The sequence below is a fragment of the Vitis vinifera genome, chromosome 8 (assembly GCF_030704535.1).
Source record: "Vitis vinifera cultivar Pinot Noir 40024 chromosome 8, ASM3070453v1".
NCBI lineage: Eukaryota > Viridiplantae > Streptophyta > Magnoliopsida > Vitales > Vitaceae > Vitis > Vitis vinifera.
Genome location: NC_081812.1, coordinates 4,069,972 through 4,086,992, shown reverse-complemented (window position 1 = coordinate 4,086,992; position 17,021 = coordinate 4,069,972). Strand labels below are relative to the sequence as shown.

The 17,021-nt window shown below is 37.5% G+C and overlaps 2 protein-coding genes across 2 annotated transcripts; both read right to left on the bottom strand.

The window, feature by feature from the left end:
* Positions 1-2,566: 2,566 nt before the first annotated feature.
* LOC104879995 (uncharacterized) lies at positions 2,567-4,095 on the bottom strand. The gene is made up of 2 exons (XM_010654971.1): positions 3,579-4,095; positions 2,567-3,300 (listed from the first exon to the last, which is right to left on the bottom strand). Exons 1-2 carry the CDS (start codon positions 4,093-4,095, stop codon positions 2,567-2,569), a joined length of 1,251 nt encoding a protein of 416 aa, XP_010653273.1.
* Positions 4,096-4,158: 63 nt separating this feature from the next.
* On the bottom strand, positions 4,159-5,064 carry LOC104879993 (uncharacterized). The gene has a single exon (XM_010654970.1). It carries the CDS (start codon positions 5,062-5,064, stop codon positions 4,159-4,161), a length of 906 nt encoding a protein of 301 aa, XP_010653272.1.
* Between the last annotated feature and the right edge of the window lie 11,957 nt (positions 5,065-17,021).

Genomic DNA, 17,021 nt, shown 5'->3' with positions numbered 1-17,021 from the left:
TTAGTGATCTTTTGACTCTTGATTTGAATTATATATATGTTGTATATTGGGTGGTTGTTACTTTGATATTATATCTCTTGTTCTGCTTGTAAACTAACCCCCAGTCTCTTATGTAAGCGTGTTGTCCTATTTTGGGCATTTTTGAGATGCGCTCTTTCTTTCTTGTTTATTTGATTCTTTTGATATACATGTCATGCTATGGGTATTCTTTATCTCTTGCTCTTCATCACCATTCTCTTGTTGTGTATTCATGTTGTTATCTCTTGTTATCCATGGTCTCTTAGTTAATTGTTTTATTTCTTTCTACTTGTTCAGTAAAAACCACTTTAGGGTTTAGAGGGTGCTACCCTATGATATATTCCCAATAAATAACCTAATCCTTAGATTTTCTTAAACTTTTATTTTCCTTTAAAAAGGATTCACATAGGTTTTTTTTTTTTTTTTAATATTATTACTTTCCCTTAAAAAATAAGCAAAAATAAATTGCAGTTCCAATTTTTTTGAAAATCAGTTTTTCACAATAAAAAATGAATCTCACCGTTGAGTGAGAATGCACGTGAAAAATGCTAGTCCATAAAAAGAGAACAAATACAAGATTTTATAGTGGTTTGATGTAATTTGGCCTCCATCTACTTCCCTCAAACTCCTAAACAAGTGAGGGTCCACTAATCTAAGATTTCCAACACAAGCCTCCAATCTTTACAATTGGATTAACTCACTATAATGGGCATTTAAAAATTCTTTAGGAGACGTCTCACTCTTAAGCTCCCTAAGTGATACCCTACATGCGACAAACACTAAGTGATACCTCACACCTTGATTTTTCCCTTAAATGATACCCCACACTTGAGCTCACCTCACAAATATTATAAGAAATATATCAAATTTGATCATACAAAATCCTAGTACAAGTTTAAGTTTAAATGGGTAAAAGAAAATCTATGATTGAGGTGCACTAATGATATTGAAGTTTTGAAACAATATGCATTGAAAAAAACACTCCCTTAAGGCTCAAATATAATCAAGAAAGAGTTTGGAATATTTACCTATTGAAATAATGAATTTTGGAGCCCTTTTATTAGAGTAGGAAGCCCAAACTAACGGTTAGGCATAATTTGGTTTTTGATCAGTTGAATACCTATTCTACTGGTTCACTAGTCATTAGCAATTAATGCTTCTAACAAGTGATCGTTAGGGTTCAAGGCTCTGATCTGGCCTCAATTGAAACTTGACTGATCCTCAATTGGTTGAGGTTTTGCCTTAATTAGTTGAACACATGCTTCTGAAAGTCAAGGGTGCACAAAATGTCCCTTAATTAATCGAGCCCAACCGACTCAACTAGTTCCTTAGACCCTCAATCATTGCATTGTGAAGTGCTCAAATAACTCGATTTCAAGGTTTGGAACTTTTAACAATTTCTGTAAAGCAACTTAAAACCTTTAAAGCAAGTTTAAAAAAGAATTGATTTAAGGTTTTAATTAAAAACATGAAATCATCCTAATATAAATTTTTTTAAAACAATTTAACTCTTAGATGATTTTAGGCACATGAATAAAAATAAGATACATAATCCTAGTGCACCAACAACCTTACAAAGAGATCCTAAACAAAGTCTTGAAAGCTTTTTTTTTTATATATATTTTATAAATGAGCATAAAATATATTAATAAAGGCCGGAAGGCCACAAAGCATACAAGGAGTATACAAAGTAGCCACAAAGCAAAACCTGCATAAACAGAACAACCTCACCGGCCCTTAAGGAGCTGCTAACCACTCCAAGAAGCCTAAAAGCGAAGAGGACTCCTCTCCCATATACACCATAACCCAACTCCACAAACTAAATACAAAAGAATTCTTGAGTGTCTGAATAGCTAAAGAACCCCCTCTAAAAGCTAACCTATTTATTTTCTTCCAAACCGTCCAAAAAATACACAACGGGATGGAATTCCAAATCTTTTTCCTCTTTTTACCCACAAAAGGGCCTCTCCAACAAAATAACACCTCTTTGACTGTCTCTGGGAACACCCACTGAACCTCAAACAAGGCAAGGATGATCTCCCAGAGGACCCTGACCACTGTATAGTGTAAAAGAATGTGATTTACATTTTCCTCTTCACAGCCACACAAATAACAATGATTATAGAGCTGCCACCCTCGATTTTGAAGCCTATCCAACGTGAGAATTTTTTCCCAAGTGGCCTCCCACGCAAAGAAAGCAACTTTGGTTGGAATTATCCACCCAAATGTTTTTTTTCGGAAAGACGAAGGGATTGGGGGCTGCCAACAAATTATAAGCCTCTCGAATTCGAAAAATATCAAGACCCCCTCCTTTCCATAACACTAAGTCCTCTTCTGAAGAAATCTTGAAGTCCTTTAGCAAAAGAAACAACTCTTCTATTAAATCCAGCTCCCAATCATTAGAATCTCTAGACAATCTGAGATTCCACCCTCCTTGACCAAGGCTTGAATCCCACACTTCATTGACCGTTGCGTTTCTAAAAACCGCCATGGCATAAAGCTAGGGAAAATTTTGGGAGAGCGTTGCGTTGCCGCACCAATGGTCAGTCTAGAACTTGACCTTAGTCCCCCTCCCCACCTTGAACTCAATGTTATCCCAACACCAACTTGCCTCCTTCAGGATCTCCTTCCAAACCCCCACTCCAAAAGTACCACGAGTTTCATTAGTCCTCCAACCACATCCCTCTTGGCCATACTTCACCCCGATCACCTTCTTCCAAAATGAATCTTTTTCAAAGGCAAACCTCCAAATCCACTTACCCAGCAAAGCCTTGTTTAATAAAACAATCTTTCGAATGCCAAGACCCCCCTTCTCCTTTTGAGTATACACCACGTCCCAATTGATTAAGTGGATTTTCCTTTCCAAGCTTCCCCCTCCCCAAAGAAAATCTCTTTGTAATTTTTCAAGCCTTTTTACCACTAACTTGGGCATTCGGAAAATGGACAATTGGTATATGGGAATGCTGGCTAATGTACTTTTAATGAGGGTAATTCTCCCGCCCTTAGACAAATAATGCCTTTTCCAAAGAGCTAATCTTCTCCTCGTTCTTTCCTCTACCCCATCCCACATAGACAAGGCCTTATGATGGGCTCCAAGAGGCAACCCCAAATACTTAACAGGAAAATCCCCCACTTTGCACCCTAACTCCACAACCATTTCCTCAATATCTTCAATCTCCCCAACAGGAATTAATTCACTCTTGGCCAGATTAATCCTAAGACTAGAAGCCGCCTCAAACCACGCCAAAATCCAGCCAAGATGAGTTAGATGCTTCTTCCTTGCTTCACAGAAGATGATTGTGTCTCAGCAAAGAGCAAGTGGGACACATTCATCTCCATCCCCCCTCTTCCTCGAAGTCTGCAACCGGCAATGAAGCCCCCCTCAATAGCCCTTCTTATGAGTGCACTCAGCACTTCCATACCCAAAACAAAAAGGTAAGGAGAAATGAGATCTTCTTGATGCAGCCCCCTAGAGTTGGAAAAGAAGCCTTCTGGTACCCCGTTGACAAGAACAAAAATTTTTGTAGTTGAGATGCACCACCAAATCCACTCCATCTAACGAGACCCAAAGCCCATCTTATGCAAAACCTTTATGAGGAAGTTCCAATTAATACTATCATAGGCTTTTTCAATATCCAGTTTGTAAACTAGCTCTTTCTCTTTCCGCTTCTGCCTATAATCAACCACCTCATTAGTTATGAGAGAGGCATCCAGAATCTGTCTTCCCCTCACAAACACATTTTGATCAGCCGAGACCACCTTACCTAACACCTTCTTCAGCTTATTGGCCAACACTTTGGCCAGAAGCTTGTACAGCCCCCCTAAAAGGTTGATGGGCAGAAAATCCCCAAGATCCTCAACCCCACCTTTTTTTGGGATGAGGACCAAGAAGGTAGTATTTAGGCTTTTGGCAAAAGATTTCTGGTCATAAAATTCCTTAAACAACTCTACAACCTCCTTCTTCAGAAAATCCCAACAAGATTGCCAAAAGGCCATAGTAAGCCCATCCGGGCCTGGAGCTTTGTCTCCGTTCATTTCCATCAGAGCTAAGAAAATTTCTTCCTCAGTAAAGGGCATCTCCAGAGCTTTAGCTTCACTGTGGTTTAGACGTTGAAGGTGTAGCCCCTCAATGCCAGCTCTCTATCCTAGCTCTTCCAAGAGCAGATGCTGAAAAGCATTCACAATCTCCTCCCTCACCTCCTGTTCCTCATCCAACTCCACCCCATCAATCTTGATTCTATCCAAAAAGTTGTTTCTCCAGTGGGTGTTGGTCATCCGGTGGAAAAGCCTTGTGTTCTTATCCCCTTCCTTTAGCCACAACTCCCTTGACAATTGTCTCCAATGGGTTTCTTCCAAAAGTACCCACTTTTTAAAAGTTTCCTTAGTTTCATTTTTCAATTTCGTTTCTCTTTCTGACAAGCCCCTATCACATTCCACCATATCCCAAAAATCAACTTGCTGAAGAGCTGAGCTTTTATTAACTTCCAGCCTACCAAACACATCCCTGTTCCAAACTTTGATTTTCTCCTTCAACACCTTCATCTTAGCAGCTAGTCTAAAGCTAGCCCTCCCTCTCCTCCCCACTCCCTGCCACCAATCCCGAAGGAGATCCTTAAAACCATCAACCTTAAGCCACATGTTTTCAAACCTGAACGGGGAGGGTCCCCGCCTTAGCCCGCCACCCTTCAATAGAATGGGGAAGTGATCTGAAGTGGGCTTGGGAAGCCTACTTTGGACAACCCCCCTAAACAAGTCAAGCCGACTTTGGGTCACCAGGAAACAATCCAGTCTAGCCCAAGATTGATTGTTCCTACCCCCGCTCCAGGAGAACACACCCCCTTGTAGAGGGAGATCTAGGAGCTCTAGATCATCAACCACCTGAGCAAACCTTCTCATTGCACCATTCAAACTACCCTGACTACTCCTTTCCCTTTGGGAGAGGGTGACATTAAAGTGGCCCCCTAAACACCAGGGGTCATCCCATATGCCCCTTATTGCCCCTAGCTCTTCCCACATAGACTCTAGTGAAAATCCAAACAAGCCCATCTTCAACATTCCTGAGCCTACATGAAATAGAAAATTGTCCCACCTCCATCTCCAACAATTCCAGGGACCTTTTGTCCCAGCATATCAAAATCCCACCCACAGAGCTTGAGCATCCTTAGCTCCCCAATTAAGAAACCTCCCAGAGCCCAAATTCCTCACCACACCCTCTGACATTGTCTGAGTTTTCGTCTCCTGGATACAAAACAAATCCACCCTTTGACTTCTAATCATAGCCTTGATCACCTTTCTTTTAGAGCTATCGTTAGCTCCACGCACGTTCCAGCTCAACAACCTTAACTTCATTGGACAACCAAAATCTGGCACCCTCTTCCTTGCATTGTACCTTTCTGCTTCCTCCCTCCTTCATAATTGATGGAACATTCAAGTCTCTTCAATTCCCTTTCAAATTTCGATTTTTCTAGAAGAGTTTTACTATGAACTCTCTCCCTTCTTTTTTTTATTTTGACCAGAAACTCCAAAATGTCCTTCTCCAATCTCTCTGTCGAAACCCCCAAAAACTTGCTGAACCTCGCCAGATCGCTTTCCTCCCAACTGGTCTCATCCCAACTTTTAACTTCAAGTGGCGTGGCACTAGCTAAGCAAAGCTCCTCTCCACTTTCTTCAGTATTACCATTGTTAACTTCCATTAGCTCCCAACGAGTAACAATCTCCATCACTGAAGACTCCTTACCAATAACCATGCGACCCGGTGATTCCCTCTGGAATTTTTCCGATCTAGCCCCAGAACGGTCGTAATACTCCCCCAATGGAGTCCGACCAGAAAAAGAAAAGGGGAGAGAGGAGAAATCACAAACCAACGTTCCACAAGGGTTAGAGGTGTTCCCATACCTCGAAGCTTCCTCCATTAGAGCACAATCGATCTTTGAACTCTCCTCTAAAAGTTGTTTTTCAGCCGAAGGTCTACAAAGGCTTTCATACACCCAGATGGAAGAAATGGAATGGTCTGGGGCCCCCATAAGACTTGGGCCATAAAAATTGAAAGGGCAGGATGCCCCCAACTAGGCTCTTCCCTTAGCTAAGGGCAGGGTCGGGCCTCGGCAAACCAACCCAAGCCCAACATGCTCCTTTTCCTTAGCCCGCCTAGAATCCTTAAGAGACGGCAACCCAAAATAAGACGGCCCAAACTCGGGGGGAAAGGCCTCAAGAGGAGCAGGCCTAAAGTCCACAAAGGGCTCTGCACTACGCGGCGACAGAGGCCCATCCAAACCTTGGGGCCCGACCGACAGCCAGACAGAGCACCAAACATGATCCAAGGCCTGCCCCGACCCATTAGTCTGCTCCCTCGTCCCATCAGCAGGTCGTAGCAAGTCCTCGAGCCTCGGTGCGTCGTCCTCTCCCCTCACAAGTTCGATCGCACGTGCAATGGCCTCACCCCCAACCTCCCCTTTTGTACCGACAATGTTTCCGCTCTTTCTTGCCATCTTCGTTCTCAGGACATGCCTGATCTCCCACCAGAGGGTAACCTCGTAGCATAAATGAGGCTTCTCACCGTTGAGCTTCACTAGGATCCTTGCCCATTGCAGATCCTCTAGCTTCTCTATTTGGGAATCGACTGAGAGGAAGCCCCTGCACTCCTCCCCTATCCTTCTCAGAATGGCTCGATCCCATAAGGAAACGGGTAATCCCACAATACGCACCCAAGCCTCGTTCATTTTCTCTCCATCCATCAGGCATCCCAACTCAGACCTCCATTTCTCTAAGTGAAGGAGAGACCCCCCAACCGAAATCCCCCCGATTTTTAGGGCTTTCTCTACTTCTGTCAAAAACTCAAATTTGATTAAAACTTTGCCCATTTCCAATTTCGCTAGCCCTAGATTACCCTTCAGGCTCCAAAAATTGCCAAATAGGTCCCCCAACTTTTTAGGTCATCCCCTCTCACAGAGTTAGGGTTCCAAATCCCAACCAAGTAGTGAGCCAGCTTATTTAAGTTTCGGTTCAACTCCTTCTTTCTTATCTCCACCCTAATCGCTGCTTTTTCTTTTCCTTTTGGCTGCTTCGCCACTTCCGTGTAGGTTTTCCCCATGCTGGGTTTCAACAACAACGTTTCTTCTTTCTGGCATCCCTCTTCTCCGTCAATGAAACCCAATCGTCGTAGCGTCTCCATCATTGAAACCTAGCCACCCTTAGCTCCTCTTCCTAAATAAAGATGTAGAACCTTTTATTTTCCAGGTCCACAACCTCTAATCGAAGAAAACACCTCCCCCCTTTCCCCTCCCCCCCCCCCCCCCCCTTATTTTGATCTCGCACCAAAGAGTAGGTCATCCCACTTTCCCTCCACTTTCTTTCCAATTTACCAGATCCCGCATCCTTAATACACATAACCAGACCATTGAAAAAGAACCCAATGCTCTTCGGTTCCAGCCTAATCCATGAGGAGATCCCTCATTTCTTTTCCACAATCATAGCTTGCACCTTAACTTTTTGCTCATCCACCTCAACATCAAAAGACTTCGACTCCATTCCAAAACTACCATTTCTAATGCTTTTCCTAGCCCCCATGAAAACATCACCTTCTGCACCCTCACTCGCTCCGCCCTCTACCCCTTCTTTCGCTCGCCACACGCCTCGCTCTCCTCCGGTGCTCTTGCACTCTTTCTCTCCTCCATTTCTTAACTCAAGTCTTGAAAGCTCTTCTTTTTGACGTTTTATGCTTCTTCTTGATTTTCCTTTGACTTGATTTATCTTTGTAATTGTTACTTTGGGAATTTTATTGCCTAAGCATACTTAAGATAAACATTAAATCCAAACCTTGTTTTGTTATCATCAAAATTGAGATTAGCCAAACCTTATTTTAATATAGGTCCTCAAAGGAATCTTAGAATCTATGTTGGTTTTTATTCTCCATCCATCATTCAATATTTAGGACCCTAAACAAGTGATGTTTTTACAACACATTTTGTTGATTGCCATTATAATGAAATAATTTTCTTGCCCTTATGAGGAGGAAAGTTTCCAAAAGAATGATGTGAAAAAAATAAAATTACTTGGAATGCATTAGTTTTGTCTCACTTGATCCTAAAAAAAAAAAAAAAAAAAAAAAAAAACACTGTGAACTAGAGGTTTAAAAGATTTTTTACTTGCAAGAAATTGTTAATCAACTATTAAATGCATTCATTGATGCAAAGAAAACGACAAAGTTATATATACTAGTTGCAAATACTTTAGGACGAATTGATGTTCGTAGAAGACGATTAATAAATATCAAAGTAAATGAATATAAAACATGTTTGAAGTGTAGTAGACCTATCGACTCAAAAGATACAAAAAAAGTAAAAATATAAGAAAAACAAATGAAAAGGTTTAAACTCTTGCAGAAGTGGTATCTAAAAATGGGTTGTGAAAATTGAATGATCAGTCTCAAGTTAACAATCAAATGGCCCTTGAGAGGTGCATATTATACAATAAACCTATGAAAAGGCACAAATACCTCAAAATAATGAAATCTCAATTAATTATCTACATATAGAAGAAAAATAGGATTGAAATACACTTATTATTGACAAAATATTTTCTTTCCAAGTTGCTATTGACGTTATAAGAAATGATGAAGATCTCGAACCAAAAACCGTGAATGAATGTCAACATAGAAATGATTAGTTAAAATGGAAGGAAGCAATCTAAACAAAGCTAAACTCATTAACATAAAAAGAAATATTTAGATAATTAGTTTTGTCTCATTTGATCCTAAAAAAAAAAAAGACCAATGTGAACTAGAAGTTTAAAAGATTTTTTACTTGCAAGAAATTGCTAATCGACTATCAAATGCATTCATTGATGCAAAGAAAATGACAAAGTTATATATACCAGTTGCAAATACTTTAGGACGAATTGATGTTCTTAGAAGACGATTAATAAATATCAAAGTAAATGAATATAAAGCATGCTTGAAGTGTGGTAGACCTATTGACATATATATATATATATATATATATATATATATATATATATATATATATATATATATAAGAAAAGCATATGAAAAGGTTTAAACTCTTGTGGAAATGGTATCTAAAAATGGGTTGTGAAAATTGAATGATCAGCCTCAAGTTAACAATCAAATGGCCCTTGAGAGGTGCATATTATACCATAAACCTATGAAAAGGCACAAATACCTCAAAATAATGAAATCTCAATTAATTATCTACATATAGAAGAAAAATAGGATTGAAATACACTTACTATTGACAAAATATTTTCTTTCCAAGTTGCTATTGACGTTATAAGAAATGATGAAGATCTCGAACCAAAAACCGTGAATGAATGTCAACATAGAAATGATTTGCTAAAATGGAAGGAAGCAATCTAAACAGAGCTAAACTCATTAACATAAAAAGAAATATTTAGATATGTAGTCTAAATGCCTTAAGATATAAAGTCTGTTAGATTTAAATGGGTTTTTATATGAAAACAAAATGAGAGAAATGAAATCATAAAATGTAAAACACGATTAGTAGCACAAGGTTTCTTGCAAAGATTTAATATTAACCATAAAGAAATATACTGTTCTATCATGGATGCAATCACATTTTCATTTTTAATTAGTTTGACGGTCTTAACAGGATTGGATGTGCATCTCATATATGTTGTTACAACATATTTATATGGATCCATAGAAAATGATATACACATGAAAGTCCTTAAATGTTTGAAGCAAATATTACAAATCCTCATAGCATGAACTCAATCAAGCTACAATGATCCTTATGTGGATTGAATATATCTTGACGTATGTGGTATGATTGCCTTAGTGAATACTTTTTAAAAGAAGGGTATGTGAATAACCTTATATGTTCATGCATTTTCATTGAGAGATCAAAAATTGAATTTACAACAACTGTAATGTTTGTTGATGATTTGAATCTTGTGGGAATTTCTAAAGAACTCACAAAAATTATTAATTATTTGAAAAGATAATTTGAAATGAGAGATTCGAGAAAAACAAAATTTTATCTTAGTTTACAAATCAAGCATTCTTCAAATGGAATGTTAGTCTATCAATCAACTTACATAGAAAAAGTCTTGAAACACTTTCATATGGAAAAATCATATCCACTAAATTCCCAAATAGTAATGTGCTCATTAGAAGTGAAAAAAGACTCATTTTGTCCTAAAAAAGATAATGAAAAAAATACTTGGTCCAGAAGCATATTATCTTAGTGCTATTAGTGCACTCATGTACCTTTTCAATTATGCATGATCAGATATGGCATTCTCTGTCAACGTGCTTACAATATATAGTTCCATACCAGCTCAAAGACATTGGAATTGGGTCAAACACGTACTATGATATTTTCGTGGAACAACTAATAAAAGTTTATTTTATTCAAAATGATCAAATTCTCAATTACTTGGCTATGTGGATGCTGACTATCTTTCAAATCCTCACAACGCTCAATCTCAAATGAGGTATGTATTTCCCTAAAATGTGAGGATGATAACAAAGTCCTGTGATCTAACATTCAAGTTCAAATGAACATTTAGTAGATAAAATAGAAACTTAACCCCAATTCAGTTCTTTATAATTAAAACTTAATAATGATCAAGTTATTTGCAATGTTTTGAAAACCGAATAGGTCATTGAACCTAAAAAGTTACTTGTTAGCCCAAGAGTTCTCCTAATCGGGTTTTGATGATAATAAACCATGGTTAAGTGACTAATTGGTTTAAATGTTTAAGAATCTCAGGTATAAACACGAAAATTCATCAAATGACCAAATGGATACAAGATCGAGACGCTTGGAAGACTTGTGTTCATAGGAAACTAATGTAAGATGAATGCATGAGTGCACTTAGGATTTTCACATGTTTCATGCATCTTTGAAAACTCGGTTTATTCTCTAAAACGTTGATTTCATTAAAACCCAATTTTTTAACTAAGGCAAAATGTTTCAAAATTGGCTTAATAATTTACCTAAAGACCTTGCCTAAGTGTTAGAAAAGAAATGAATAAAAAAAATAGGTTTTCGGGGCCAAAAAGGCTCAACCGGTTGAGGCTATGGCCAATCGGTCAACCGGTTGAGGAACCGGTCGACCAGTTGCGGTCGTCCGATCGAGGATCGGTCGAGGAAGGTCAAAAACCTTCTCTCTCTCCCAGTAGCCTTCTCTTCCCGGTCGAGGTGATTCCCTTACAGGTCGAGGACCGGTCGAGGTCCGGTTGAGGCAATGGTAACCTGTCATGCATTAAATGCTCCAATCGGTCAACCGGTTGAGGAACCGGTCGACCAGTTGCGGTCGTCCGATCGAGGATCGGTCGAGGAAGGTCAAAAACCTTCTCTCTCTCCCAGTAGCCTTCTCTTCCCGATCGAGGTGATTCTCTTACCGGTCGAGGTCCGGTTGAGGCAACGGTAACCTGTCATGCATTAAATGCTCCAACAACTAGTGAACCGGTCGACCCCTAGCTCGACCAGACGAGGTTACCTTTTGCTGTTTTTGACTTTCGAGCTTAGAAACCTATAAATTGAGAGCTTCACTTCATTTATTGAGAAGAGAACACTTGCATTCAAAGCCTACCTACCTGTTCTTGATCAAAAAGCTCTCATTTATTTCATAGTGCATTAAATCACCACTTGCATATCCTTTAGTGCACTCTTGTTTGTCATCCTAGCTTTGTCTTGTATTTGAGTCATCCTTAAGCTAGGTTGAGTGATTATATCTTGTAACAATCTGAGTGTTAAATCCTTTAAGAGGGTTGAATCTTGAAGAGGTTGTGTAAGAGCCCATTGGATCCGGAATCCAAGTGTAAGAAGATTAGAAGTTTGGTTGAAGCTTCAAGTTAGTGGAACCCTCATTCGGTTAGGAGGTTGAGGAGAGTGAACGTAGGCAAGGAAGTGTTGAACTAGTATAAACCCGAGTTTGAATTCTCTAAACTCTATCTATTTACTTTGCTTATATTTTGTTTAAATTTGTTGTGATTGAAAAGATTTTAAAAACCCAATTCACAACCCCCCTCCCCCCCCCTTTTGGGTGTTTTTCTTAACTAAGCATAACCTTTGTTTTCTCAATTGGTATCAGAGCTAGACCTCTTTTTTTTTTAAGACTTAATCGTCTAAGAGGAAATGACTATTCCATCAAGCTCATCCCAAGGTGAAATTTTTTCAAAACATAGAGCTCCATTCTTTACGGGAACTGACTATCCCTATTAGAAAACTAGAATGACTTGGTATTTGCAATCTACTGATTTAAATGTATGAGATGTCATTGAAGATGACCCAACTTTTCCCACTAAACTAGTTGATGGAGTTTTGGTTCCAAAACCCAAGCAAGAATGAAATGAGCTTAATAGAAGAAACTTTCAATTAAATGCTAAATCTGTTTTTACTTTGCAATGTGCTATGGATAGAAATGAATATAATAGAATATGTCAATGTAAATCGGCTAAAGAAATTTGGAGGTTGCTTGAAATAACTCATGAAGGAACTAATCAAGTGAAAGAGTCAAAAATCAATTTACTTGTTCATAACTGTGAATTGTTTTCAATGAAAGAAACTAAGAATATTGTTGAGATGATTACTAAGTTCACCGACATTGTCAACGGTCTTGAAGTTTTGGGAAAAAGCTACAAAGAATCCGAGAAGGTGATGAAGATATTAAGGTCTCTCCCATCAAAGTGACATACCAAGGTCACCGCAATTCAAGAAGCAAAAGACTTGACTAAGCTACCTATGGAAGAGCTCATAGGGTCATTAATGACATATGAGATCAATTTGACAAAGAAGCTACAGGAGGGTGAAGACAAAAAGAAGAAGAGCATAGCCCTCAAAGCTACAACCAAGGAAGAAGAAGATGTTGAAGAAGAAAAGCCAAGTGATGAAGATGATGATTTAGCCCTCATCACAAGAAAGCTCAACAAATATATGAGAGGTGAAAGGTTTAGAGAAAGGAAATTCACCTCTAAAAGGGATCCTTCTAAAAAGGAATCTTCATCCCATGGTAATAAGGAGAAATGGGAAGAGAAAAGAGATTTGACATGCTTCAAGTGCAAAAAACCGGGACACATCAAATATGATTGTCCTCTCTACAAAAGTGAAGCCAAGAGAAGAATGAAGAAGGCAATGATGGCCACTTGGAGTGAAAGTGAAGAATCCTCCGAAGAAGAAAATGAGAAGGAAGTAGCAAACATGTGCTTCATGGCAATAGATGATCTTGATGAGGTAAACTTTAACTTTAGTGATGAAGATATGCATAATGTTTTTGAAGAATTATATGAGGATTTTGAAAAACTTAGTTTGAAAAATAATTCTCTTAAAAATAAAATTCAATAACTTGAAAAGGAACTTGAAGAAGTGAAAGAAAAATTTTCAATTGTTGAAATATCTAAAACTCATCTTGAAAAAGAAAATGAGATTTTGAGGAGTGAAAATGAGATTTTGAAAAAGAAAAATGAATGGTTAACCTCCTCTCTTTCAATTTTCTCTTGTAGACAAAAATCTTTTGAAATGATATTGGTTAGCCAAAAATGTGTTTTTGAAAAACAAGGGCTAGGATTCAAATCTTCAAAAAAATCAAAAGTATTTTAAAAACTACTTTGTAAAAGAATCCGCAAGTGCAAGTCCTTCTACCACTTGCAATTTTTGTGGAAAATGAGGGCACATTAGTAGTACATGTCCCTTAAAAAATGGTTCTCAAAAGAATTCAAATGCTAAAGCTAAAAAGGTTTGGGTTGAGAAATCCAAGGTCACTAACCCTCAAGGACCCAAAAAGATATGGGTACCTAAATTAACTTAAATTTTATTTTGTAGGGATCAAAGAATGATAAGTGGTTCTTGGATAGTGGATGCTCAAGACACATGACCGGGGATGAATCCAAGTTTGCTTTCCTTACAAAGAGAAAGGGAGGATACGTTACCTTTGGAGACAATTCAAAAGGAAGGATCATTGGTCAAGGCAACATTGGTAATGACACATCCTCTCTTATTGAAAATGTTTTATTAGTTGATGATTTAAAACATAATCTTTTGAGCATAAGTCAACTTTGTGACAAAGGTTTTAAAGTGATTTTTGAAGCATCTCATTGCATCATCAAAGATATTCAAAATGATAAAACCATCTTCATGGGCCATAGATGTAATAATGTTTATGCAATAAATATTTCAAAATATGATGACCATGATAGATGCTTTTCAAGCATGCATGATCAAAGTTGGTTATGGCATAGGAGGTTGGGACATGCTAACATGGACCTCATTTCCCAACTCAACATAGATGAACTTGTTAGAGGCTTCAAAAAGACAAAGTTTGTGAAGCTTGTCAAATGGGAAAGCAAATCAAAAACTCTTTAAAAACAAAAATTTCATTTCAACAACTAGGCCTCTTGAATTGTTGCATATGGATTTATTTGGTCCCTCTAGGACACCAAGCCTCGGAGGAAAATCTTATGCTTTTGTTATTGTGGATGACTTCTCGAGATACACTTGGATCTTATTTTTAAGTCAAAAGAATGAAGCATTTTATGAGTTTCAAAGTTTTGCAACAAAGTTCAAAATGAAAAAGGTTTTACAATCACTTGTATAAGAAGTGATCATGGGAGAGAATTTGAAAATATTGATTTTGAAGACTATTGCAATGAGCATGGTATTAACCACAACTTTTTGGCTCCTAGAACTCCTCAACAAAATGGGGTAATTGAAAGGAAAAATAGAACTCTTCAAGAAATGGCTAGAACCATGCTAAATGAAAACAATTTACCAAAATACTTTTGGGCCGAAGTGGTTAACACTTCTTGTTATATTTTAAATAGAATTTTATTAAGGCCTATTCTTAAGAAAACTCTCTATGAGCTTTGGAAAAACAAGAAACCCAACATTAGCTATTTCAAAGTCTTTGAGTGCAAATGCTTTATATTAAACACCAAAGACAATCTTGGAAAATTTGATGCAAAATCGGATATTGGAATTTTTCTTGGTTACTCAACTTCAAGTAAAGCCTTTAGAGTTTTAACAAAAAAACCATGGTAGTTGAGGATTTCATCCAAGTTATTTTTTATGAATCTAACAATTCTTTCCAAGAAAAAGAGAGCTTTGATGATGATTTAGGCTTGGAGACTTCCATGGGAAAATTACAAATTGAAGATAGAAGGCAACAAGAAGTTATAGAGGATCCCAAGAAAAAAGAATCACCTTTGGCACTACCTCTTCCTCAACAAGTGTAAGGTGAATCAAGCCAAGACCTCCTTAAAGATTGGAAGTTTATCATCAACCATCCACAAGATCAAATTATAGGTAATCCATCTAGTGGGGTAAGAACTAGATCATCTCTTAGAAATATTTGCAATAATCTTGCTTTTACTCTCAAATTGAACCTAAAAATATAAAAGATGCTCTAGTTGATGAAAATTGGGTGATTGTCATGCAAGAAGAGTTAAACCAATTTGAAAGAAGTGAAGTATGAGAATTAGTGTCAAGACCTCAAAATCAAAGTGTTATTGGAACTAGATGGGTCTTTAGAAATAAAATGGATGAAAATGACATAATTATAAGGAACAAAGCAAGATTGGTAGCCCAAGGTTTTAATCAAGAAGAATGGATAGATTATGAAGAAACCTTTGTTCTCGTAGCTAGATTGGAAGCCATTAGGATGCTACTTGTTTTTTCATGTTTTAAAGACTTTGTTTTATATCAAATGGATGTGAAAAGTGTCTTCTTAAATGGCTTTATAAATGAAGAGGTATATGTTGAACAACCACCCGGTTTTCAAAGTTTTAACTTTCCTAATCATGTTTTTAGACTTAAAAAGACACTTTATGGTTTGAAACAAACACCTAGAGCATGGTATGAAAGATTGAGTAAATTTCTTTTGAAAAAGGGTTTTAAAATGGGAATAATTGACACAACTTTTTTCATAAAAACCAAAGAAAATGACATGCTCTTAGTACAAATATACGTTGATGATATCATTTTTGAAGCTACTAATGTCTCTCTTTGTGAGGAATTCTCTAAATGCATGCATAGTGAGTTCGAAATGAGCATGATGGGAGAACTTAACTTCTTCCTTGGACTTCAAATCAAGTAACTAAAGGAAGGAACCTTCATCAATCAAGCAAAGTATATAAGAGATCTCCTCAAAAGGTTCAATATGGAGGAAGCTAAAACAATGAAGACTCCAATGAGTTCATCCATCAAGCTTGACATGGATGAGAAAGGTAAGCCCGTCAACTCAACCATGTATAGAGGCATGATAGGTTCTTTGCTATATTTGACCGCTAGTAGACCTGACATCATGTATAGTGTATGCTTGTGTGCTAGATTTCAATCTTGTCCTAAGGAATTTCATTTAAGTGCTGTAAAACGAATTTTTAGATATTTAAAAGGGACTATGGACATAGGCCTATGGTATCCTAAGGGTGATAACTTTGAATAAATTGGATACTCGGATGCTGACTTTGCCGGTTGTAAAGTTGTGAGGAAAAGCACTAGTGGAACTTGTCATTTCCTAAGACACTCACTTGTTTCATGGCATAGTAAGAAGCAAAATTCGGTAGCTTTGTCTACGGCGGAAGCTGAATACATAGCAGTCGGTTTATGTTGTGCACAAATCCTTCGGATGAAACAAACATTTAGTGATTTCAATTTGATTTTTGAGCATGTTCCTATAAAATGTGATAACACTAGTGCCATAAACATTTCAAAAAATCCAGTACAACACTCTAGGACTAAGCATATAGAGATAAGACATTATTTTCTTAGAGACCATGCACAAAAGAGTGACATTACACTTGAATTTGTAAGCACAAAAGATCAACTTGCCAATATTTTTACAAAACCCCTAAGTGAAGAGCAATTTGTTGATATTAGAAGACAACTAGGGGTGATTTCTTTATGATCAAATGATTGCTTGATGAATTCTTGTTGATATTACTCTTAAATATACCCTATGATTGTGTGAAATTCATATCATATGCATCATATAAAAATAATCATAGGAAAGAGGTCAAATTTTGA

What these genes read in the sequence shown, in the direction of transcription:
- LOC104879995 (XM_010654971.1), bottom strand. Translation starts at nt 4,095, where the DNA reads ATGCCCTTTACTGAGGAAGAAATTTTCTTAGCTCTGATGGAAATGAAC. An exon ending in TAAGATGGGCTTTGGGTCTC is followed by an intron (nt 3,301 to 3,578) that starts GTTAGATGGAGT and finishes TCTTCTGTGAAG; the next exon opens with CAAGGAAGAAGCATCTAACT.
- LOC104879993 (XM_010654970.1), bottom strand. Translation starts at nt 5,064, where the DNA reads ATGGGCTTGTTTGGATTTTCACTAGAGTCTATGTGGGAAGAGCTAGGG.